General features: G+C 56.0%; 1 protein-coding gene and 1 long non-coding RNA gene across 3 annotated transcripts; one reads left to right on the top strand and one right to left on the bottom strand.

Annotated features, from left to right (window-relative positions):
• Positions 1–981: 981 nt before the first annotated feature.
• On the bottom strand, positions 982–8,713 carry LOC131412814 (uncharacterized). The gene is made up of 3 exons (XR_009221853.1): positions 8,125–8,713; positions 6,864–6,978; positions 982–3,488 (listed from the first exon to the last, which is right to left on the bottom strand). It is a non-coding gene; the product is annotated as an uncharacterized LOC131412814 (long non-coding RNA).
• Positions 8,325–22,024, top strand: AGTRAP (angiotensin II receptor associated protein). 2 transcript variants are annotated; one of them, XM_058552898.1, is made up of 5 exons: positions 8,325–8,415; positions 15,415–15,449; positions 17,658–17,763; positions 18,625–18,820; positions 20,170–22,024. In XM_058552898.1, exons 1-5 carry the CDS (start codon positions 8,389–8,391, stop codon positions 20,283–20,285), a joined length of 480 nt encoding a protein of 159 aa, XP_058408881.1. In that variant the 5' UTR covers positions 8,325–8,388; the 3' UTR covers positions 20,286–22,024. The 2 variants fall into 2 exon arrangements, with proteins under 2 accessions (XP_058408881.1, XP_058408882.1); XM_058552899.1 differs by having other exon boundaries at positions 18,625–18,799.
• The last annotated feature ends 1,903 nt before the right edge of the window (positions 22,025–23,927 follow it).

The raw sequence follows: 23,927 nt of genomic DNA on the forward strand, positions 1-23,927 counted from the left end.
GTTTGATTGGGCATTTGCTCTGAGCTGAGCAGTCAACATGGCTGCAGGGTCTCTGCCCTCCCCTGCACCCCATCATGGTCCTGCAACCAGTCCTCTTGGGGGGCAGTTTCACATTTTTATCTCCCTCTCCCTTTGAGAGTTGGGACACCTCAAATCCCTATGAGGTGTCAAAGAGATGACGAGGCTGTCACAGCAGATCAGCCTCCAGCAGCCTCACCCCGGGCCTGGATGGCTGAGTGCAGAGAAAAGCAGACGCCAACTTCAGCAAAGTGATCAAAGGGCCGCCTGAAGCCGGGCCTGGGTGGGCTCAGATGCCATCCTGGGAAAGGGTGTGACCTGGTGAGGGGGTGGCCTGGCTTGGCACCTGGAGTGATGTCTCTTATCTCAGTGGCAGCCACAGCCAGCACCGCCCAGCTCCCTGACCAGGCCCTCCTAAGCGGGGCTGATCAGAGCAAGGCTGTTTTGGGTCTCAGTGGCCCTGTGACCTAAAGCCAGGGCAGGGTCCTGGCTCTCCTGGGGTCTGGGGTAACCACCGACAGGGGATGTCCTTAAGGGCCTGATGTGCTTGTGGGGATCTCCCTGTCCAGGCGCCACCAAGGCACTGGCTCCTGCCTGGATGGGGGAAACTCCCTAATCTAGGGTTTCCCAGAATGTGGGCCTGGGATTCCCAGCCTCAGGATCCTCTGGGGAGCTAACGCGGGTTTCTAAGTCCCCCTGGGTCTCTGACACAGAATCTCTTGGTGTGGGCTTGGGAATCTGCATGTGTGATAAGCCCCCCACTCCAGGTCTGAGAACCGCTGCACCAACCCTTCCTGAGAACTCACTCTCCTCCCCGCTCAAGCCCCAGGCAGCTGGTGAAGCTCTCCCTGGGGAGGTTCTGAGGAATCAGGCCCAGAAGATCCCCCTTGATGACGGCTCTGCAAGTCAGACCCTCTCTGTCCCCACTGCTCAACTCTGCCACTGCAGTGCAGAAGTGGGCACAGATAGCACGCAAATGGATGAGCACAAATGAATGAGCACAGCTGTGTTCCAATAAAACTTTATTTACGCAAAAGGGCAGCAGGCTGGATCTGCCCACAGGCTGTGGTTTGCCAACCTCTGATCTGTACTATTGACCCCTGGGTCAGTGGCTGCAGAAGGCCTACCGGACTTGTAAAAACCCCGTCTGTCCTGGGATGTCAGGTCAAACCCATCTCACTAACGAGGCTCAGAGCAGAGCCGGAGGGGGAGGTCACCCAGTCAGAACCAAGGCCACCGGGACTTCGGCTCTTGGTGCTGGCAGCCTGGGTGCTGCCCTGAGGCATCCATGGCTGGACTGGGGGGTATCAGCCAGGATCTCCAGAGACACAGAACCAATGGGATATTTCTATCTATATATCTTTAAATGTCTATGGATTAATATATTTCTTCTTTATATACATATTCAAGTGGATTTATTTTAAGGAATCGGCTCATACTTCTGTAGGGGCCAGCAAGTCTGACATCTGAATGGCAGGCCAGCAGGCCAGAAACTCAGGCTTGAGGCCACATTTCTTCCTCTCCAAAACTTCGGTTTTTGTTCTTAAGACCTTCAACTGGTTGGATGTGGCCCACCCCCATTCTCGAGGGTAATCTCCTTTACTTGAAGTCAACTGCTTGTCGATGTTGACCAAATCCGCAAATTGCCTTCACAGCAACACCTGGATTAGTGTGTGATTAAATCCTCGGGGACCAACGCCTGGCCAAGTCGACAGAAAACTGACCGTCACAGGGGCGCTTCTGGGGCGCAGCGCCTCAGCTTCTGCTCCAGATCACAGTACCAAGCCTGTGGCTGCGCTGTCTTTGGCATGTGGTGAAGCTCTGGGCCCCCTGACTCCCCTGCCAGCTTGAGCATAAGCTGGCAGCAGTGGTCACCATCTGTCATGGACGTGGGCAGGCATGCCCTGGTGTGCCCAGATGAGTGTCTACTCGGTGTCGGGACATGAAATCCCAGTTGGGTGGGGTGGGGGAGGGTGATGTGAATGGACTCGTGACTGGGTAGGCAAGTGGCTAACAGGGGTGCCCCGTGCCCTTCATCATACCCCCACAATGGTGTATCCTGAAATCCACACATTTGTGCCTGGGGACCAGGACAGGAAACCCGGCTCCTTCCACGCTGGGGACGGGTCAGTGCAGCAGGGCAGCTTGGTCAGCTCTGCACACTGTTCTCCTGAACTGTCTCTCCGTGTCCCCAGCTCTGACCTTGTGTCCGTGCCTGGCACGGAGCAGAACACATGTCATCTGAACACCACCCTGGCCCCTGTGTACTGAGCTGCATCCACACGGGAGGCACCCGTCCTCTTAGCAGACGGAAATTGTTGGACCCTATTTTCCAGAGGAGGAAAACGAAGGCACCAAGACAGGCCACTTGTCCAAAGTGGTGCAGTCACTTAGTGGCAGTGCCAGGGGCCCCCTCAAGTCTCTCTGACTCCAAAACCTGACTGAGTCCCCCGACCCCAGGTTGCCTCTCAGATGCCTCAAGTTTACTGAGCGAAAACTAGGAGTTGGTCACCCACCTCGCCCCCGCCCCCACCCACTCCCCAGCTGACGGGAGCTGTGAGCTCATCCAGGATCCCCAAGGCTGCCGTCGGGGCCAGCGGGGACAGGAGCTCGCAGGGCAGGCCTGGGCCCTGAGCTACCAGCACCGAGTCCTGCACTCACTTCAGGCCCCTCCTGGAGGGCTGCTCAAGAGGAAGGGGGTCGGGATGCCTCCCAGGTGCTTCCCAGCTGGTGGAACCCACAGAAGCACCCTGCCCGACCCCACATCTGCTTCCTCATTCTTCTCAATCTCTCCGCCTGCCTGGGCACAGGCTCCCTCGAGGCCCCTCAGCAAGGGAGGTGAGACCTCATGGAGCCGGCCCCAGAGCCAGCCCCAAAAGCCAACGGCTGGGAGCCGGCCTAGCAGAAGAGGGTGAAAGCAAACACTGAGATAGCCCCACACAGATAGGCATCCTGGGCGCCGCGGGGCTCGGAGGCCATAACTGGCCTTGTCTGCGTATCTGAGCCCTCAGACGCCTCCCTTGGAATTCTCACCCCGTCCACCTGGGGAGATGGGAGGCCTGACAGAGGGAAGGAGGCAGCAGCCTAAACTCGGGCAGACCCGGGACAGAGGGACAGATCCGGGACAGGCAGCGGGAGGCGGGAGGCAGTTGGCACACGCACACACATGTGCGCGCATCCACGTGCAGACGCACAGACACGTAATGACGGAGAGGATTGCGGGAGTAGGATGAGAGGAACGAGGACAACGCCACAGGACAGAGACTCAGACAGCGGCGGGGGCGGGGCTGTCTCTGTCTTGGGCAACAGCCTCTCACATCCACTTTCTTTCTGGCTGGTGGCCAACACAACCTGTTTCCTGGAAACAACAGGGCACAGGCAGTTTCCTTTTGTGCCTTTTCGACGCTCACCAAGGCATTCACCGGGCATTCTGATGGGTTCTCTCGTGTCCGACTTGAGTGCACGGGTCTCTGGAAAGACAAGGAAATATCACTAAGTGTTTGGGGCCGCCTTGCCAGGATGGGGCTTGCCCGGTACTAATTTTCCTAAGACTCTGATGAGGTGGCGAAGCAACAGGAACATTAGGAATTACTGGCTGTATTTCAAGGCTCAGGGAGGAGTCTTCTAGGAGCCTATAAAAGTCAGTGATGGATGCTGCTGTAGGTCTGAATTCTGTGCCATGAGGACAAATATTTGAGAATCAGCCCCCCTTCCTCTGACTAGTCACAAAAACAAACGTCCCCTCTGGAGAGGGGGCTCTCACCCCTCCCACAATGTCCAGGCTCCTCCAGAAAACCCAGGAAGAGGGGAGTAGCAGAATCGCCCTCCACTCCCTCTAGGCCCGTGCTTCCCCAGGATCACGTCCCCTCCTGGCTCTGAGTGAACGGTGCTATGGACACGGCCGATTTTACTAAACGGGCATATAGCTTTGATACTTTCAGGATTTTGGCATCAACCAGAGGCCAGGCCAGAGGACAGGGATGAAGTCTGGGAGTCCAGGAGAGCCACCCCGACTCCAATCCTACAGGGTTCCATGGGGTTCCTTCACCTTCTCCACGCCCTTTCCTGCTGTCTTTGCTCACGGCAGCTGGTACTCAGCAAGAGAGAGAAGATCACATCTACAGATACAAAGAACAACCAACAGAACACCAGGGCTCTCAGCCCTCCAGACTCAGGCCAAGACACACAGCCCTGCGTGTCTGTGACAAGCTGAGCAGAAACACTGGGGAAAGGGCTCCAGACCGAATCCCAGCATTAATCCCTGTGCCACCAAGAGGCCACGGCTCTGCCTCCCAGGCCCTTCTCTGTCATACTTCTTGTGGAGGGCCGTGCTCTCTCACAGCCACAGGTGCCTTTCAGACAGTGTTTTGGTTATTTTCTCTGCCGTTTCCTCCGGTTTGATTTACCCACTCAGGAATGGAAGTGGCTGGACCACATCAGAATTGTGGGCTGTCCAGTACGCTGTGGCCCGAAGGACAGCTGGAAACCATTTCAAAGCCTTTCCCTATTCAGTGCCTCCTTCATGACTCACACAGCCCCAGAACTGATTGTCACTGTCCCCATTGTCTAGATGCAGAAAAAAATTCAGAGAGATTAAGTGCTAACCCAAGGCCACATGGTTACAAAGTGGCAGCGCTGGGGGTTGAGGTCGGGGAGGCGGCAGCACGCAGACATGCTGAGGTCCGTCTCCCCGGCTTTGCTAGTAGGAAAGGTGCATGGTGTCTTCTCTCTGTTTCGTCTGCTGCTCCAGTTCAACAGGCGTTTGTCATGGGCCAGGAGATGCTGAGAGATGCTAAAGGATGCTGCCTTCTTTCATAGGAGCAGGACAGCTATTTGCTCACTGAGCATTATGAAGTGCCAGGAGTTGTGCCAGGCATGCTGTGTAAATTATCCCACATGAGCCCCAGAAGCATCCTGAGGCTGGGCATGGCTAGATAACTTACCCCAGATCACTCTGCCGGGAGGAGGCAAGGCAGGGATGTAAAATATACCTTTATCTAAAGGACAGAAGCAACCATGAGAAAGCAATGGCTTCATCAGCCATTTGCATAATGGCTTCATAACCAAATGGCATTGACTGAATGGCTTCCAGGGCAGAGCCTGGACTACAGTGGCATCCTGAGGACAAGCAGAGTCGGGTGGCAGGTCCTCCAGGTGCCTGTGATGGGAGGAAGGGGCACACACATATTGTTCAGTTGGTCTACGTCAGTTCATTCCCTGAGCACCTGCTGTGCACCAGGCACGGGGCTGAGTGTTGAGGTCGCAAGACCCTCCCAGCGCTTGCAGTCTAGTTGCGGGGACAGACCATAAACAAGGAAACAAGTCAACTGATAGGGCAATAACATCAGATCTTGATAAGTGCTAAGAAGATGGTACAACCATCTTGGAAAACAGTTTGGCAATTTCATAAAAAGTTAAATATACACCTGCCACATGATCCAGCCATTCCACTCCCACATATTTACCCAAGTAGGTAACCATTCCCAATGAAAGAATGAATGAATGAATCTATTCCGCATGTCAGTTTCTTTGTTGAAGGTACAAAGATAAAACTTGTCTGTCCCTCATGGGTGAGGAACATGAAAAATTTAAACTTCACTTCCAAAAGTGTACTCACTGAAAACATGACCCCAAAGCCTTGTGGAGTGTGCTTTGTGGAGTCCATGTGTCCTTCCATAGTCAGGACTGGTCATGGCAGGAACTCTGGCTCCTTTGAGAACACGGATAGTTTCTCTTTCCTTTGTTCTTCTGGCCTCTCTCACCCCTCACCGCACCTCCTGCTGGGTCTGCCCCTCCCCCGTGTCTCTGGCCCCAGCTGGAGGGGATGAAGGCAGGGTCACTGTGTGAGCTGCAGGGACACTCCACACACCCAGCCCTGTGCTTCATTCAGCTCCAAGCTGTCTTCCCCTCCTTCCTCGCTCCATCCTTTGCATCTCAGGCTGCGTTTTCCTGCAATGTAGGCTTGGAGCTGAGTGGCTAAATGTCAGGGTCCCGGAGCCAGACCTCCTGGGTCCCCAGCCCACTTTCAACCCAACTAGTGGTATGCCTTTGGGGGAGCCTCTGAATTTCTCTTCACCTTAATCACCTCACTGTAAATCAAGATAAGACGAGGATCCACATCATGGGGTTTTTGTGAGCATCTATTATGAATGACTTTTCACACTGTCTGCCACAAAATAAGTACTTAATAAATGTCCCTGTAACCCCAGTTGTTTGTTTTGCATTTTCTCCTTACAAGGTAATCACAGTCTTATTACACAACTACAGACTGGAATTAAACACCTCAAGGATCTGGGGTGGATGGGGAACATTTCTTAGAAGGAATTGATAAATAGTAATATGATAATAATGTTATAATATCCACCACTTATGGAGGAATTACTCTTTTCTAGGTACTCTGCCAATAACAATAGTTAACTAATAATAAAAATAGTAGTCAATCCTGATTTAGTGCTTACTGTATACCAGGCACTGTTCTATGAGCTTTTCGTGTATGAACAAATCCTAACAACACTTCTAGGAAGATACTATTGCTATCCTCATGGTACAGATGAGAAAACTGAAGCACAGAGAGGGAAAGCGACTTGCCCAAGGTCACCCAGGACGCGGACAGAGCCAGGACTCAGATTCTTGCTGCTCTGATCTAGAGCTAGTCCTCTCTGCTCTATATCCCGAAAAACCAAACTTGATGTCGCCTCTTGGCCGGTCTCTAGAGCTCACCAGCTCTCAGTGCCAACGGCAGATGTTGCACTGCTCTGTCCCCTGGGCTGGAGGCCTGTGTCTCCAAACGGGCCATTCAATTAGGCGGGTGGGCCCTGCAACCCAGCAAAAGTCCCCTCACTCACCCAGAAAAATCCTTTCTCTGCTCCTGGAGAGCGCCCATTTGATACGCTGAGCATGTTGATGTGCTCTCAGGACCCAGCAGGCGGTCTGGCCTGTTTCCATGTGGTTTCTCCCCTCCTGGAAGGAAGAACAAGCACTCTGATGGACCCCGAGGGGACCCTCCCCCCAGGTGACTCTAAATGAAAGCTGATGTTCTCCAAATGAACGTTTTCTCTGGTTATGGGTGAAGGATGGGGTGGGGAGGAGGATGGAGGTAGTGGGAATTACAGTTCCTTTTTGGGGGTGGAGGGTAGTCAACAGTGTTTGAGAGACATCCCAGGTGAGACAGCCCTTTCCTTCCCCAATTCCCTCCATTCACAGCCGAGGGGCAGACAGTGCGTTGACAGAAGCTTTTTCTTCTCCAATCTTCCTTCTTCTGGACACAGTGTGTCCCATAGCTTTTCTGCTCATTCTTCAGCTAGATTTGTTCTAAAGCTTCTGGTATATTAACTCATGTGGGCTCCAACCAGTTGGTCCTTGCGTCTTGATAACGACAATATCTTATGTGTGTTCCCCACTTCCTGAGTGCCAGGCGCTGTTCTGGGCACTTCACCTTGACAAAGACTCTCTCCTTGACCCAACCTTAGTAGGCCCCTCTGAGCGCTCTTCTCCACTAGGCCTAAACCTTGGCCTTCTCTGACCCTCCTGTCCTTGCTGTGTATGCATAGCCCAGTTTTAGCAAGAATCTTGCTGAGTCAGCTTAGCGAGAATCCCCCTACTCTTGAGATCTGATCAAGCTCCTCATCCCCCAACTTGGATGTCTAAGCCCGGGGTCTGCCTTTAGCAAGAATCCTGTTAGGTCAGTTTAGCAAGAATTCCCCTTGCCTTGATGTCTCCTCTTAGCAATTGTCCATCCACTGACCCCTCACGCTGCCGCTCGGCTAGAAATCCCCACTTGTGCTTGCTGTCTCCCCGGAGCTGAACTTGACGTCTCTCCCGTCTTGTAAAATCCCAATTGCAATAGTCTTGAATAAAGTTTTCCTTACGTATTAACAAGTGTCAGAATGATTTTTTCTTTAACAGCGTGAATTAGTTCCTTTATCCTCACAAGGATCCTATGAGGTAGGTATTGTAAATGTCTCCACTCGAACACACGGAAGGAGAGAGGCCCTAAGGGATGAGACTTCAGCTGTTGCCGCATCCGCAGTTTGCACCTGGACATTCCCCTCAGATTTCCCGGACACAGCTGGTCCCATCAGTCCACCTGCTGAGATATTAACCTACCAAGATATTGCCCCGTTGCAACATAAATCCTGATGATTCTCCAAGCGCGCCCGGGAACTGCCTGGGCTGGAGAAAGGCGCCAGAAGCCCGACGCCGTCTCCTAGCAACCGGGCCTGGGTCACGTGATCCGCTTCACGTGGTCTGGAGCCAGACTGGGGTTAGAGCTGCCGCGGCGGGCGGGGCGGGGCCGGCAAGTTTCTTTCCCGAGTTCGGAGCCCAGGAGTCCCCGAGGCTGTGGCGCAGGTGCCCTCCGCCTTGGTCGGGATGGAGCTGCCCGCGGTGAACTTGAAGGTGGCGACGGGTGGGGCGGGGCGGGCGCGGGGCGGGTCTCCTGGCGTCTGTTGGGCGTTTGCTCTTTTAAAGAAGAATTTTAGAGGTGAGAGGACCGAGGGTTTGGGGAAGAGCGGTGGTAGGGAGATAGGAAATGTACAGACCCCAAGTGAGAAGGAGGCGGGCAGACAGACCATAACAGGGAGAGAGATCCAGGAAAAGGCCAGCTGGGAAGACCGAGAGGGAACTGGAGGCGGTAGGGGACCGAGAGGGCCGCGCCTTCCCAGGTCAGACCCCGCCAGCTGGGAGCGCCCGGCCCCTGAGGATCGCTTTGGCCTGTGCGCCCATAAGTCCCCTGGAGAAAGAGGAAGGCGCTGGGGGTGAAGCGTTGAGGGGGAGGCACTGAGAGCCGGAGGTGGGGCTTGGAGGCGGCCACCTCCCCTCCACGGAGAGAGAGGTCACCTGAACGCGCAGCACCGCCCCAGGAGCCTCCTTTGTTTGCTGAATCTGGTTAAGAAAATCAGATGTTCCCAGACAGGTGGTTTTCCAAAGTTTATAGATCTCGCGTCCTTATTTTCTAAGAAACACGAGCCCCATGGAAGTTACTTAAAAGCAGAAAACCCCAACTTTGTGCACTTGGGACGGCACCGCGGGGCTTCCTGAGATGTCTTCATTTCCTGAGCCGATTTCTCAGCTGTCAATATGCCAGAGGCTGTTCTTCTTTTTCTCCCCGGCCACCCCCAGCCGGCTGTGCCTCCCTGCTCTGTGTGGACAGAGGGACTGAGGCCTTGAGCTTTGGCCAAGAAGGTGTGAACCTTGGACCACAGCTGCCATTTTGGGTCTCAGTGCAGGCTCTTTCCAGACTATGTCCAGGAATGTCCTTTTACTCAGGAGTGACAAAGCATTTAGCACCCATGGTGTCAGGTGCGAAAGGAAACTAAGAGAGATGACTACAAAACAATGCATCATCCATATTTGGATGATTAGACGCTGGGCTGTGACTTCACGTGGCAGATTTCCTTAATCATACTGGCTCCGGCAAACCGCCCCGAAGCTTCCAGTCAACAGCTGGGTTGGACATTTAGCTGGGAAGAAATTTATGTGAGGGCAACTGAAGTTTGTTATTAATACTCACTGTGTTCCAGGCAGTGTGGGGTTAATGCGACTGCCGTTTCTCTCATTAGAGATTTGCCTAAAATAATTGCTAAGAGGGGGTCAGGTGAGGGACAGAGCTGCAGGAATTGAGAGGGCGGAGGGCTCTCACTCATGGGGCATCTGTGGTGTGCCAGGTTATTTATTTCATGACAACAGCTTTCTCAGAAAGCTGATATTGTCATCTTTTTAGAGATGAGCAGACTTCAGCTCAGATCAAGTCAGTAACTTGCCAAGGTCCCACAGGGATTGAGTGGCAGAGTCAGGATTTGAACCCACCAGGGTCAGACTTCCAAGCCGTGTCCTCTCCTGGCCACCAGTTAGTTGGGCTGACTTCTGCCTCCACAATTTATGTCCAGTGGGAGGGCTTAGTCTGTTTTGAGCCACTTGATGGGCCTTCACGGCCACAGGTGTGAGCTGTGCTGGCTTCCGGTGCCCAGGATAAAATGACTGGTCCTTCCCTTGACTTGGGAAACAAGACTCCATGTCTCCAAGGGTCTTAGCTGCTCCCAGTCAGAGACAAGTAAGTACTGGGAGGCCCTGAGGGGCTAGGGTTGCCAGGTAACATGCAGGACATCCCGTTGAATTTGAATTGCAGGTCAACAAGGAATAATTTTTAAGTATAAGTATATCGCAGGCAATATTTGAGACATACTAACAAATTATTCATTATCTGAAATTCCAAATAAACTGGGTGTTCTGTATTTTTGTTGTTGTTAAATCTGGCCACCCTAGGAGGGCAGCTGTTGCCTCCTTGCTCAGAGGCAGGTGAGTGGAATGTTCTGAGATCAAAGCCCCTCCGGAACTGGGGAAAGGCACCCTGTGGCCCTGGGCTCCCTCCCACTCCCTCATTTCATACATTTCTTGGGCATTGGCTGAATGCCTACTTGTGCCCAGCCCAGCCAGAGTGGGCAGTGGTGCCAAGTGAGAAGAAACAGCTGCCCCAGGCCCTTTGCACAAAGGGCAGTCCCTAACTGAGCCCCATCCATGAGCCAAGTCCTGAGCTGCAGGAATAACACTGTGACAAGCTTTGAAAGGACTAGCCTTGGGTTCATGAGGTCTGGTGAGAAAAGGCCCTTGGGAGGAGGGTCCAGGGGGTAATGGAGCATTAGAATTAAGAACTAGGGACACCAGCTTCATAATCGTAGTGATGAGGACGGCGCATCAGGGCTACCTACCTGGCAGGCACGCTGTCAAGTGTTGCATACCCCTGTGCACCTCCCTGTGCCGTCGGATCCACAGCGACCCTATGAAACAAGCACCATTGTCCCTACTTTACAGAAGAGCAGGCAGCATTCTGAGAGGTCAGGCGACTTGCCGAAGGTCACACAGCTTCTGCATCATGGAGCCAGGCTCAGATCCGTGTATTTGGCTCCAGTGCCCACGCAGTCAGCCACTGCCTGAATCTGCGTCCCCTCTATGGCATTCCTGACTGGTGTCCCTTAGCCTCTGCCACCCTCGGGGACCTCACTACCTCATGTAGCAGGTCACCGAGTGTTTGCACAGGACCGGTAGGAGTATATTCTGTGTGCTGATCTGTCTGTTAACCTTAGGTCTGTCCACACCTGTCTGGGAAGGGCCCCCCATCCCCCATGGGCCCTCAGGGCTGGACAAAGGGTCTAAGGCCTGGTCCACGTAACCCTTTGGTTTCCCCTCCTCCAGGTTAAACTTCCTCGTTCCCATCCACCCTCCCCTTGCTCTTCCAAATCCTCACAGTGTAGCACAGAGGGCAGAGCACGGGCCTTGGGGCCAGACAGACCTGCGTTCAAGGCCAGGCTTTGCTACTTATTAGCTGTGTGCCCTTGAGCAGGTTTCTTTGCCTCTCTGAGGATCAGTTTTCTCACTGTAAGAAGAGGCTAAAAATAGGCCCTGCCCTCTAGGGTGATAAGAGGAGGATCCAGTGGTCCAGGGGGCAGTGTGGCATTACATTTTTATTAGCGTAAAATCTCTGGCCAGACAGACTGAGTCTGAGATACGCATCTGGGATCTCTTGTTTATAAGCATTACGATTTGGGCCCATTTACTTAATCTTTCATGTCGTCAGTTTCTTCAGAAGTAAAACAGGATAAATACTCTACCCCGTACAGCTGCAAGGATGTGGGCCCAGTCTTCAGGGCAGTGTAGACACGTGGCAGGCAGATCCTCATCGGGGGCAGGAGCTGCTGCTGATGCTGTTACAGGATGCCTGTCCCCTCAAGGACTTGTGGTTATGAAGCGAGTACCCACGGTGACCGTCAGAGGGCGGTCTCTCTGCGGTCAGGCGCCCCCGTGGGACGTGTGGGTGATGAGTACCACCTCCATTTCAGAGAAGCCACCGGGGCTCAGACACAGAGGACATGGTCCCCGGGTCTCCTATCCCCAACTCCGGCATCCTACAACCCCCTGCTGCCTTGGCCCATTGGCCCTCCCCTCTCCCAGTCTTCTGACACGTTGGACACCGACTGGATGCCGAGCACTGTGTGAAGAGTCCAGGAGCTCAGGGCCTTCTTTCCTCTTTCCAAACAGGAAAGGTCGGGCTGCCCAGGCACATCCTCAGATCCTGGTCTCTCCCTCCCCCAAGTAGCTCCGGTCCCTCCCCTGCTCCCAGCTCCTCCCTCCCTGTGGCAGCACCTGAGAATCCCGGGTTTCCCCTTGGTCACCAGAAACCTCTCGCAGAGCCAGCAGACAGGTCTGCGCTGAGATGAGGGCTGTTGGGAAGGGCAGGGCTGGTTTGGCTGGGCTTCTTGTTGGAGCTTTCCTGGACATTACCCCTTTCCAGGCCAGGTGGGTGTGCCCTCCCATTACAAAGATGCAGACACTGAGGCAGGGGATGCTTGGTCTTCCATGGGTTTCTTTTCCCAGGGGCTTAAGAGAAGCGATCAAATGGTGCTGAGTTTCTAAATATTTATAAAACTAAAGTGATGTCACACAGAGGGGACTGTATGTCTTTTGGGGATCTGCAGTATTTCCAGGTCGTACTCTTTTCTTCCCTAAGAGACGGTGTGGTTTTGGACCTTAGCCAGGTGCTCACTCCGGGTTACAGGCCCTTCTGGCTCCAGGAAAAATCTTTGTCTCACTGGTTGTAGGGAGTCATTTCCCGAGGCTTCCATGCAGATCAGCTGCCCTGCGTCTCAGCCTTTCATCTTTCTTATAAAGCAGGGCTCTGCAGGATAAGAAGCACCGATGCGTTAAAGGCCTACTGTGTGCCCAGTCCAGACGTAGGACCGGGGCCCTGGGACATGAAGACTTTCTGAAAGAGAAGCCCACAGTGGGGAGGACTAGGTGTTGATTTTCAGGAGGACGGTGCTGTGAGCTGTCCTCCGGGGCCTTCTTCCTCGGTGTCTTCTCTTAGTCTACAAGCCGACACCGGGACCGCTGTGGCTGACCACGTGGCGTGGCCAGTGGCAGGTCCCTTCCCCTCTGTGGTCAGGGTTTCCTGTTAGAGGGGAGGGTAGTTTGCTCTCAAGATAAAGATCAGAATTCTTCCTCACATATCCCAGGCCCAGCCCACCCTACAGCTTCCTGTCCCTCCTCCACCCTCTTACCTTCCCCTGCAGCCGATACCTTGTCTTGTTTTCAGTTTCCAGAATGTTCCATGCTCCCTTCTGCCGGTGCTGTCCCTTCTGCTTGAAATGCTCTTCTCTCCTCTCTATCCTGGTTAACCCCCTGCCCACCACCTTCCTCTTGGCTGAAATGTCTCGGGACCAGCCCACTCCCCCCTCCCTGTTGTAGCATGGGGTTCCTTTTCCTTGGCTGTAAGTGTCCTTCAGAATTGCCTTCCCTCACTGGATCCCACATTCCTGAGGTGATTATCTGATTGGTGGGTGTCTCCGCTGGATACAAGTTCTGGGAGGGGAGCGCAGCGCTGCGTCTGCTCTCTCACCGCTGAATCCCTGGTGGGCGTGAAGTGGCTGCCAGCGATGCCGGCTAAACTGTAAATCTTTAAGAACTTAGCACCATTTGAGCACTTCTCTTGAGCCTCTGGGAAAAGACACCCATGGAAGACTAAGCTTCCTCTGCCTCAGCTTCCCCATCTTTGTAATGGGGAGGGCACACCCACCCAGGCTCTGGACCCATGACGACTGGCTAAGTCGGGGTGAATCCTGGCTCTGCCGCCGACCAGCTGTGCGACCTCGGGCAAGTTACTTACCTCTGAGCCTCAGTTTCCTCAGCCGTAAAATGGGGAAATAGTAGCTCGGAGGATTGTGAGGACTAGATGCGCTCCTGTATGGAGAGTGCTCAGGCTGGAGCCCAATGCAGGGGAATTGCTCGGTGATAAACGCACGTGGAGGTCCCGGAGCCAGCCTCCTGTGAGGCATAGACTCGGCTTCTCAAGGTCCCGGGCCCACGTGGAGCCGGGTGCATCGGTCCTTACGGAATTACGTTCCTGGTCTTCGGTAGCTGGAGCAGGACCCCTTTGGTTCATTCGCACTGGGCACTGGGGGTGAAGGTAGAGTCCCCGCTGTCTGCTCCGGATTTCTTCAGCCCGTGTGCAGAAAACGTCCCCGTTTGTCCCCAGCCCACGTAGCCCCCCTCAGCTGAAGGCCAGTCCTCCAGGGTGAAGCCTGGGGCACTGGCTCTGGAGTCATAATTTAGTTCGAGTTTTGCCCCTTGCCTGCAGGAATCTCAATCAACTTGATTTACCTCTGAGCCTGGTTTTCTCGTCTGTAAAATGGGAATGATAGTAGTATCTGTTCCAGAGGCCGTTGTGAGGCTCAGAGGTGACATGGGCGTTGGACACAGGACCTGGCACATAGTAGGTGTGCAGTGAAGAGTAACTCTTCTAGAAGTGCTTTCCCTCTCAGCAGAGTTTGTTATTGCAGGTGGCAGCCTATCCCTCTGTTCTCTCACCAGGCAGGAAGCTAGGCCTTTCCCTCCAATCCTTGCTGTGTCCGCCCTTGCCCTCTGGTCCAGGCATACTGCCCCTGCCCCCGGTTCCTGGCTTCCCCCTCCCAGCTTGACTCCTCAGTCCCCTAAGTAAACTCCTTCAAGGGTACCCGTCGGCCACTGGGACCCGCAGAAACTCCTGACTTGGGGCTCCTGAGCCCCCCACGGTCTCAGTGCCACCCCCAACCTCAACCCTTGCCACTCCCCCTCTCCCGGCCCGGAACACTCTGGAACGCCTCGCTCACCCTCCCCTTTGCCTGGCTGATCCCTGCTGATCCTTCAGCACCAGCTCCGGAGTCCCCTCCTCCTTAGAAGGAAGCTAGGCTGACAGCTGCCCTCCCTCCCCGGAGCATCTGCGCCTTCCTTCTTTATTTGCTTTCCACGCAGGGCCCTTCTGATTACCAGGGGTAGAGACCAGTTGCAGTGAAGGGGCTGTTATTTTAAGGGCATATAGGGTAATGAAAAGGGTGGAATATTGCAGAAATTTGGAAAAAGCCAGAGGGATTTTTTCCTTGACATAAATCGTACCACATTACCTCCCTGCAGAAAAGCCCCGCACGGCTTCCCCCAGTGCTCTTAGGAGGAAGTCCCCTCTGGCCTGCACAGCACCCCAGCCCCAGTGTCCCAAGAAATCAGCCTTGTGTGAGCCCCCTCCCTCACCCCCAGCCATTTCCCATCGAGGCCTCTCTGATTGCAGAGCAGATGCCCCGGGGTCCCCACAGGAGCCTCCAGCCTCTGGAAGCAGGAAGAGGCGTGGGTGTCAGCTGCCCCAAGGGAGCAGGGAGGGGTGGCGTGGCAGCGCCCCCTGGCCTGTGCTCTTCCTCCACCTCTGGTTCATCGCGGTCGTGGTGTTTCTCTTCAGTAGACATCTGTGAAGGCCTCTTAGATGCTAGGCAGGGGCCTCCTGGGTTTTCTGGCTCCAAAAGCTTCCCCGCCCTGCCCTCCCCCACCATGGTGGTCACATTCACAGGTCTATTTTTCTCCTCCCGTTTTGTGCCACAGGCCATCCTCCTGGTTCACTGGCTGCTGACGACCTGGTGAGTGAGTGTCTGGTTCTGTGTCCACCTGTCTCCTGGGTCTTATCCACCTGTCTCCTGAGCAGTTCCAAGAGTGAATAGCACCTTCGTCAAGAGCATCATCACCAAGCTCCCCACGTCCCAGGACTGTCGGAGGGGCAGGCAGTTCCCAGAGGCCTTTGCCATCCCTGCCTCGTGCGAGTTCTGAGCCCTCATCCCAGGGCAGGCAGCGGGCCCGGGGCGGTGCCGACAGCTCAGAGCATCCTCCAGACACTGCCCAAGTCCCCTTGAGGGGGCACGACTCTGCTTCCTCCCCAAGGCCTTTGCATCTGGGAGGCCTGAGGTGCTGAAGCCAGGGGGCCGGGCTTGCACGCAGTGCCGGGGTCCCCGAGCAGCCACGGGGTGAACACCAGTGGAGCTCTGTGTGTCTGTGATCTCGACTGAGTCACTTGCTCCCTAGTCATTTTCTTGGCTAAAATGAGAGCGTTACTGACCCTCCCGCTTATTTTGTAAGGTCACTGGAGGTGAGCTCTGACTTTAGAGACTAGTAACCACTAACGTTCCCTGAGCGTGTCCTGCTGCCAGCCGCGGGCTGAGCGCCTCTGTGGGTTAGCTCATCGGCTCGGCAAGTAGATGCACATGAGCCCGAGACACAGGGTGAGGTCACTTGCTTGGGGGGACCCTCACTCTTACATCACACTCCCTGCCCAGAGACGGCAGACTCAGGGTTCAGGCCGACCCTGCTCCGGTCCTGGCTCTGCACGTTCCAGCCGGTCACCTTGGGCAAGTGACTCCACCTCTCAGAGCCTTGGTTCCCATCTGTGAAATGGGTGTCGGGGGCATGCCCCTCGGGAGGGAGGAGCATGGCAGCGCCCTTACACGTCCCGGCCTGCCGCAGAGGGAGCCGAGGAGCGCGGCGCTGAGTTTCAGTGTCACCGTCTGTTCTTTCTGTTGAGCTTCTGGGGAGATTTCTCGGCCAACAAGGTTGGAGACCACTGAGTGCATGCGTGCGTGTTGCAGACTTTCAAGTGTGGTGCACGTGTGAACAGTTGTGAGTAATGTGAACAGTCATAGTCCTGGGTAATGACCTACAGATTTTGCAGGCCCACACCCCAGATTCTGAGTTGGTGAGTCTGGGCTGGGGCCCCAGCACTTGCTTTCTTAAATCTGAAGGATGAGATTACTTACCAAAGCCTGTTGAGCCTGGTTGCTATCCACACTCCACTGCTTTGCTCGTGTTTTCTGTGTGCTACGCTTCAGTGAATGTCATTTAAACTTGTGAAGCGCCCCACTGCGTGCTGGTACAGTTGAGGCCCAGTGGATGTGGTGGGTAAGAGCATGGCCTCTAGAGCCAGACTGCCTGGGTTCAAATCCCAGCTCTGCCACTTAACAGCTCTGTGACCTTGGGCAAGTTACTTGACTTCTCTGTGCTTCAGTTTGCTCCTCTGTAAAATGAGGATAATAATAGTGCCCCCTTCCTAGAGTTGTTAACACAAATGCACATAAATGAGTTAATTTAAGGCACTTAGAACTGTGCTGGATAATAGTAAGGGCTCTGTGTTAACTGTTATTTTTATTAACAAACAAATAAGTAACATATCAGTTAGTGGGAATACCCTAAAAAATAAAATAGGCTGGGCGTTGTGTTAGAAAATGACAAGGTAGTACTTAAAATTGGGCGGTCAGGGAAGGAGTCTCGGAGTTAACATTTGAGCTAAGACTCAAATGACAAAAGGGGCCGAGTGTTCAGGGCAGAGGGAGCAGCACGGGCAGCGGCCGGGAGGTTAGGGGGCTGTGTCGTGGGCCGGATCCCACAGGGCCCCTTAGGCCGTGGCGAAGAGTCTGCATTTTATTCCAAGTGGCACAGAAAACTGGGCGGAGTTTTAGCAGAGGAGTGACATGGCCTGGTTTCCATGACTGCTTGCTGTACAGAGGATGGCCTGCAGGGGGCAGGAGTGGGAGGAAGGAGAACAGCGGGAGGGGCTGTGCTGATAAATCCTGGCAGGAGAGGATGATGGTTTGGACGTGGAGGGACGTGGCCGTATTCGGGATCCATTGGGAAGCAGAGCCCAGTGGGATTGGCTGACATGCAGATGGGGAGGAGAACAAGGGCCCCGCGCGCCTGGCCCACTGGGGCCTCGTCTCCGCGGGGCCCTGAGACCTGCGGGAGGCGGTGGGCGCCTGTGGGGTGGTCACCTCCTGACGTGACTCAGGTGCCTCTTCCCGCAGGGGCTGCATCGTGTTCTCGGGCCCCTACACCTGGGCCAACTTCACCATCCTGGCCTTGGGCGTGTGGGCCGTTGCTCAGCGGGACTCCATCGACGCCATAAGCATGGTGAGCGGGGGGAAGCTGCGCGGGGAACTGGCTCAGGGTCATCCGGGCCCCACTCTGTCTTCCCCTCACCCGTCCCAATCTTCCCTCTTCCTGGTGCCCCACTTTCCGTCTCTAAAGCCTGTGAATAAAGCGCCCAGGCGCCAGCCCTCCTGTCTTCACTGCCTGGCCTGCTTGCCTGCCTCCGAGAGCCCAGACTCTCCACTGTCTTCCCCAAGGAAGGCGTGGGCCCCCCCAGTGCCCCAGATGGGCCCCCCAGGGGCATGGAGCCGGCACCCAATAACCCGCCTCTGGGGCCTCCAGTAGGGACGGATGTGGCCGGGAGACCCGTGAAGAGGGAACCCCACTACTTTGCGAGGTCCGAGTGGACGCGGCCCTGCTGCCCTCTCCCATGGGGGGCTTCCGACACCCCCTAAGCCCCGAGGGGAGTGAGCACTCCAGCCCTGGCCTCTCAGGTGACTGAGCAGGGATTTCCTTGGTGCTGGAGACGGTTTGGGTGAACTCCGAGGGACCTTCCATCTCGGAGGTTCTGGAACCAAGTCTTGTGCCCTGTCATGGCCTCAAGGGTAACAGGGGATGAAAGGGGGCTGAGGGTTCTGGTGGAGCCAGCTTGCGGGGTCCAGACCTGGCCCCCACGTCCCTGCTCCCTGTCCTGTAGTCCCCAGTCAGGCCTCTCATCCACAGGGTCCCGCCTCCTTGCTGGATCTGTTTTCCAGCAAACCCTAAGGAGACAGGAGGGCGCAGATGGAGGTTCTGGTCTGGCATATATGGTGGGGGAGCGATGGGGGCGTGACAGGGCGTCAGTGTGCTTATGTGCTCCCATAACATGTGGTCACCCCTGGGCCCTGCCGGCCTGTCTTGCAGTTTCTGGGTGGCTTGGTGGCCACCATCTTCCTGGACATCGTCCACATCAGCATCTTCTACCCTCGGAACGGCCTCACGGACACGGAGCGCTTTGGCGCTGGCATGGCCATCCTCAGCCTGCTCCTCAAGCCGTTCTCCTGCTGCCTCATCTACCACATGTACCGGGAGCGCGGGGGTGAGCTCCCACTCCACACCGGTGAGGCCACCACCTCAGCCAGCTCCCCAACTCCCCTCCTGCTGGCCCGGTGCTGGCACTGCCATCCTTGTCTGACCCACAGCCCCTCCCCCAGTGAGCCGACCTCGCCCCATGGGACAAGGGCTCCAGCTGCAGGGAGGGACATGACACGGGTGCTGAGCACCAGGCCACAGGGTGCACAAGCTTCCAATCTCTGCTGCAGGAGCCCAGGGGTCCCCCAGCTGTTCCAGCCTGGTGTGACCTTTTCGTGGCTTCAAGCTACAGGCAGAGTTGAGGGTGGCGGCCAAGCCCCCATCTCAGCCCGAGCACAGGTGCAGCTGAGGCTGTGATCCAAGGGCAGCTCTGGGGAGTCTGCAGTCTGACGCTGGTTGGCACCTGCAGCTTCACCGGCCCCCTCCCTGGAGCCCCCTCTCCTGCCCCATGGGGTCTGGGTGGCCAAAGGGAGGTGGTGCTGCCATGGGCCCTGGGAGCCTCGGCCGAAGACAGCGTTGACCTGCGGGCGCTGTCCCTGCCGACCGGCCCTCTCGCCTTAGCCCGCCCTCGCTGCCCCCCCCAACATCCTCTCTGAGCTGCGCCCCTTCCCGTGGGAGCCGAGCCTTTTCCCCGCTCTCTGACACACGTTCTCCTGTCTCTCTGAGAGACGTGGAGGAGGCAAGCATGATCCTCTACCCCTCACTCCTGAGAAGAGAGGCCCAGAGTGGCCCAGGCCTGCCCCGGGGTGAGGGCAATCCAGTGACAATTGTTCCATTGGACAGATGAGGAAACTGAGGTCCAGAGCCCGTGGGACTTTTCCAGGATCACAGCACAGATGTGCAGCACAGGGATGGCAGGGGGCGTGGACACTTAGAGCTCTCTGGCCCCAGCTTTCGGGGCTCTGTGACTGTGCCAGGCTCTGGGGCCTTCTGGACACAGTAACACAGCGTCCATGCTGCCTGGGAGAGGCACTGGAGGGGAGCCTGGGGGCCCAGATTCCTGCCCACATGCAGCCCAGGGAAGCACGGAGGCAAAGCAGCTAAGAGCCCTGGCTTTGGGGTCGTGCCCTGGGGTTGAATCCTAGCTTAGGGCTGTGCAGTCTCAGGCAAGTCAGTTCATCTCTTTACCCCTCAGTTTCCTCATCTGTAAACACCTCATCAATAAAATACCTGCTCTGTAGGGTCAGGGGAGGATGGAATGAACAGTACGTGCTGAAGGCTTGGTGCATGGGCCTGCTGCCACCGTCACTGTCCTGGGTGCAGGACGCCTGGCTCTGGCCTGCTTGGAGGGGGTAGGGTGGATCTTGGTTTGGAGTTGGTGGAATGTCCTGAGTCCTCGCCCCTCATTTTTCCTTCTCCCCATCTCCCTGCCCCTAGGTTTCCTTGGACCTTCACAGGAGCACAGCGCCTATCAGACAATTGACTCGTCAGAGGCGCGCACGGAGCCCTTTGCCAGCCCAGATGGCAGAGGTCACACCTCCCAAGGGTACTGAAGGCAGCCCCGCTGTCCTCGGCCCCAGCCCAGGAGCCTGTTAGATAAACTGCGGGGAGGCCTGGGCTGCATCGCCTTCCTTGTGCCTTGGATGGCGTTCCAGGGGTGTACCTGACCCCGCTTTCTTGGACCTAACCTGGAATGTTCTCTTCTGTTCCCCGTATCGGCCGTTGCCTGACTGAAGTGCCCTGAGAGGCCAGGAGTCCCCGTCTACACCCATCCCAAGCTCCCCGAGGCCTCCCCTCCCTTCCAGGTACCCCACTGGTCCCAGGCTGGGGACCCTGGTTGCTTTCTTCACCTGCACCCTTAGCTGCTCCATGCAGGCCCCGGCCGAGCCACGCCTGAGCCTGCAGGGCCAGGCCTCTAAGGGCAGTGATGCCCCTGCCCCGGGCCTTCCCCGCAGTTTGTGGAGCCCTCTGCAGAAGCTCTGAGAGCTTCGGGTCATGCTCAGCCCCGGGAGCAGACCAGCATGGGGGTCAACTCCCTGTGCTTCTCACTGTCTGGCCACTTGGTACGTGGAGCCCCTGGGGCTGGAGGCAGGGGGTGTCTGTAGCACCTGAGACCCACCACAGCTTCCAGCTGCCCTTCTCAGAACCAGGGCATTAAAGCTTGGGGAATGTTGTAGCTGGCTGTGTTTGGAGGCCTGTTTGATCTCCCGGCTGGGCTGGGGCCCGGACCTGCCATTCCTAGGAAGATTTCTCCTGTGAATCCCCAGGGCACCTGGGCTTAGCTGCCTGTTCTGTTGTGGCAGGAGGGGGCAGGGGCTCGCGACTAGCTGGGCCTGCCCTGTGCCCAGCTCTGGCCTGGCTGAGGCCCCAGCAGGGGAGGACACTGTTCCGTGTGGCAAATGGGTCTCCATTTCTCTGAATCAGACAACTCGGGTATTGGTTTGAATCCTGCTCTGCTACTGACTGGCATGTGCCCTTGGGCAACTTAACGTCTCTGACCTCAGTGTCTTCTGGAAAAGGGCTGATGCCTGCCAGAGGGTGATGATGCAAATGAAATGTAAAGTGCCTCCCCTGGGGAAGGGCTCTGTAAACGACAGCAAAGTTGTTAGTGGGGTTGCTCCTTGAGCCCGTGATGATGTTGGGTCAGGAGGCATGGGGTGACCTCTTCCTGGTGGGCCCTGTGTCTTGGCCTCAGAGCTGACTGGGACTGACCCCTGCCCAGAAGCTCCAAGGGTCCCATGACCGGGGCCCTACCCCACTTCGACTGGGTGGGCATTGGCCACTGCGCCCCAGGTGTCTGGGCTTTCCCAGGCCATCCTGGCTTGTCCTCGGCACGAAGAGGTCAAGACCTAGCGCACAGCCCCCACCGTGCCACCGTTTCCATCGATCCGAAGAGGCTGAGCACCTCCCACAAGTGGGCAAGGGCTTAGGGATACAGGGGTGAACTCCGACGCCTGCTCTCGGGGAACAGACCTTAAGAGTCCTCCGTTGGGAGACAAGAGCCCTAAAAGCAGGGAACACGGGCCTCTGGGCAGGGACTCGTGCTCTGGGGCCAAAGGATGCTGAGCGGCTGCAGCTGCGGAAAACTGGAGACAGCCTCACTGCGAGAAGCGGATGGACAGATAAGCCGTGGTGCGTTCACTCTATGGGATCCTGTGAGCAGTGCAAGTGAATAAACCAGACCTGTTTCTGTTGATGTTGGTCCCCCCAGATGTGAACAAAACAGACTGCAGAATGGCGTGTGCAATATGAGAGCATTAGTGTGTATTTAAAACCTCACAGTGATACGGTATATTATTCTTGGGTGTTGATGTGGTGAAATGTACACGTATGGACTAGAAGGACACATGTCAAGTTCAGGATTGTGGTGGCCGTGGTGGAGGAGGGCTGTGGCCTGAGGGGATGGGACTAGAACTTAAGTTCCTGGCACATGGGAGGCATGCCGTGTACAAGCTGCATCTGTGTCGTGAACATGTCAGATTTCCAGAGGGAATGAAAAGGTGGGGGGTCGGGGGGGGAGCAGTGGGGGCACAGATAATAGAGCCTGTGCCAAGCAGAGGGGAGAGTGTATTCAGAGACCCCAGTTCCTCATAGCCCCAGACTCCCAGGTCGGACCGGATCTTTGTGGAGGGGATAGAGGAAGGCTCCTGTCTTAAGTGTGTTCCCAGAAGCAGACCCTGAGATGAAGTGTGTGACTTGGTGCAGAGCAAGGGAGCCGGGATTTCTTGGTCATTGGCCAAGGGCTGCTCTGGGGCTGGGGGTGGGTGACTTAAACTTCCAGGCTACTCCGGCTCCCTGACCATGCAGGCAAAGTGGCCCCAGGAGCCCAAGCACCGTCCTGCAAGGAGAGGGCCGTCAGAGGCGTACAGAATCGGTGAGGACCACCAGTGTGGCCACCCCCTTTCCACACAGCCGGTCTCATCAGAGAGAGCTTCTAACATTCATTCAACAAGCAATCGAGAGCCTATGGGAAGTCAGCAGTGTTCTAGATGCTGAAGATGCCAGAGTGGAAAAAGCACCCCCAGTACCCAGAAGATTCCATCTCCATGAGAGGGGAACAGGTCATAGGAAGGCCTGAGTGGGCACATGGTTGCCTGGCCTGTTTGGGGCAAGGTCAGGAGGCCACGGTGGCTGGAGGTGAGGGGAGGGGAGGGGATGAGGTCGGGAAGTCAGCAGAGCTCGGATGGCGCAGGGTTAACAGGTCATTTTGAGAACTTTGGCCTTTACTGAGTGAGATGGGAGCCCCTGGGGGGCTTTGGGCAGAGTTGGACATGGTCTGGCTCACATTTTAAGAGGACACCAGAGGACAATGTTGGCGGCTTGGACGAGGAGGTAGAGGTGGGGTGGTGACAAGTGGTCTTGTTGAGCAGAACACTGTGCACTGGTTGTCACTCCTGGGGCAGGAACCCAGACACTTCTGCCCATCGCATCTTGGTAGTGGAGGTGCTAAGGAGAAAACAGTGCGGCCGAGTACTGGATGGACGATGCTTTACTCACGCCGAAGAGACAGCAAGACCAGCTTCAGTAGTGGGCGTCCATCCCCATGGCCAGCGGGTGTCCCCCGGCAGCTGACGGTGGCAGTGTGCTTACTCTCCCCCTCTCATGCCGCAGTGAAGGACACTGTCCCCTCCCCGAGAAGGACAGAGTCAGGGGGGTTGGCCACGTGCCATGTGATACACACTTAAGCAGAACTAAAGGGGAGACATGGGGCCAGAGACAGGGAGAGAGATTCCCACGCAAGGGGACAGACTTGGCACAGGCTGTGTGGGCTCCTTATCTCTTGGTAAGGAAGTGTTCAGGCCTAAGGCCTGTTGTTATGCAGCTAAGTGGGGTGGAAAATGCATGCAAGAGACCGCCTTTCCAAGTCCAGGAGACTGCCTGTCCCAACAGGGCAGCTCCTGGGTACGTTTTGAAGGCAGAGCAGCAGGATTCACTGATGGACTGGATGTAGGAGAAAGAGGAGTTCAGGATTGCAAGGTTGTGGGACTCAGCAGCTGGAGGCTGGAGCTGCCACTAACAAGGAGGGAGGACAGCAGGAAGGCCAGGTCCAGGGCAAAGCCAGGAGCGCAGTCTCAGAGAGGCCACCCTTGAGGCAATGGGGCCACCCTTGAGGCAATGGGGCTACCCTTGAGGCAATGCGGCCACACTTGAGGCAATGGGGCCACCCTTGAGGCAATGGGGCTTCCAACCAGACT

The sequence above is a fragment of the Diceros bicornis genome, chromosome 13 (assembly GCF_020826845.1).
Source record: "Diceros bicornis minor isolate mBicDic1 chromosome 13, mDicBic1.mat.cur, whole genome shotgun sequence".
NCBI lineage: Eukaryota > Metazoa > Chordata > Mammalia > Perissodactyla > Rhinocerotidae > Diceros > Diceros bicornis.

What these genes read in the sequence shown, in the direction of transcription:
- AGTRAP (XM_058552898.1), top strand. Translation starts at nt 8,389, where the DNA reads ATGGAGCTGCCCGCGGTGAACTTGAAG. An exon ending in TGCCCGCGGTGAACTTGAAG is followed by an intron (nt 8,416 to 15,414) that starts GTGGCGACGGGT and finishes TTTGTGCCACAG; the next exon opens with GCCATCCTCCTGGTTCACTG. An exon ending in CACTGGCTGCTGACGACCTG is followed by an intron (nt 15,450 to 17,657) that starts GTGAGTGAGTGT and finishes CTCTTCCCGCAG; the next exon opens with GGGCTGCATCGTGTTCTCGG.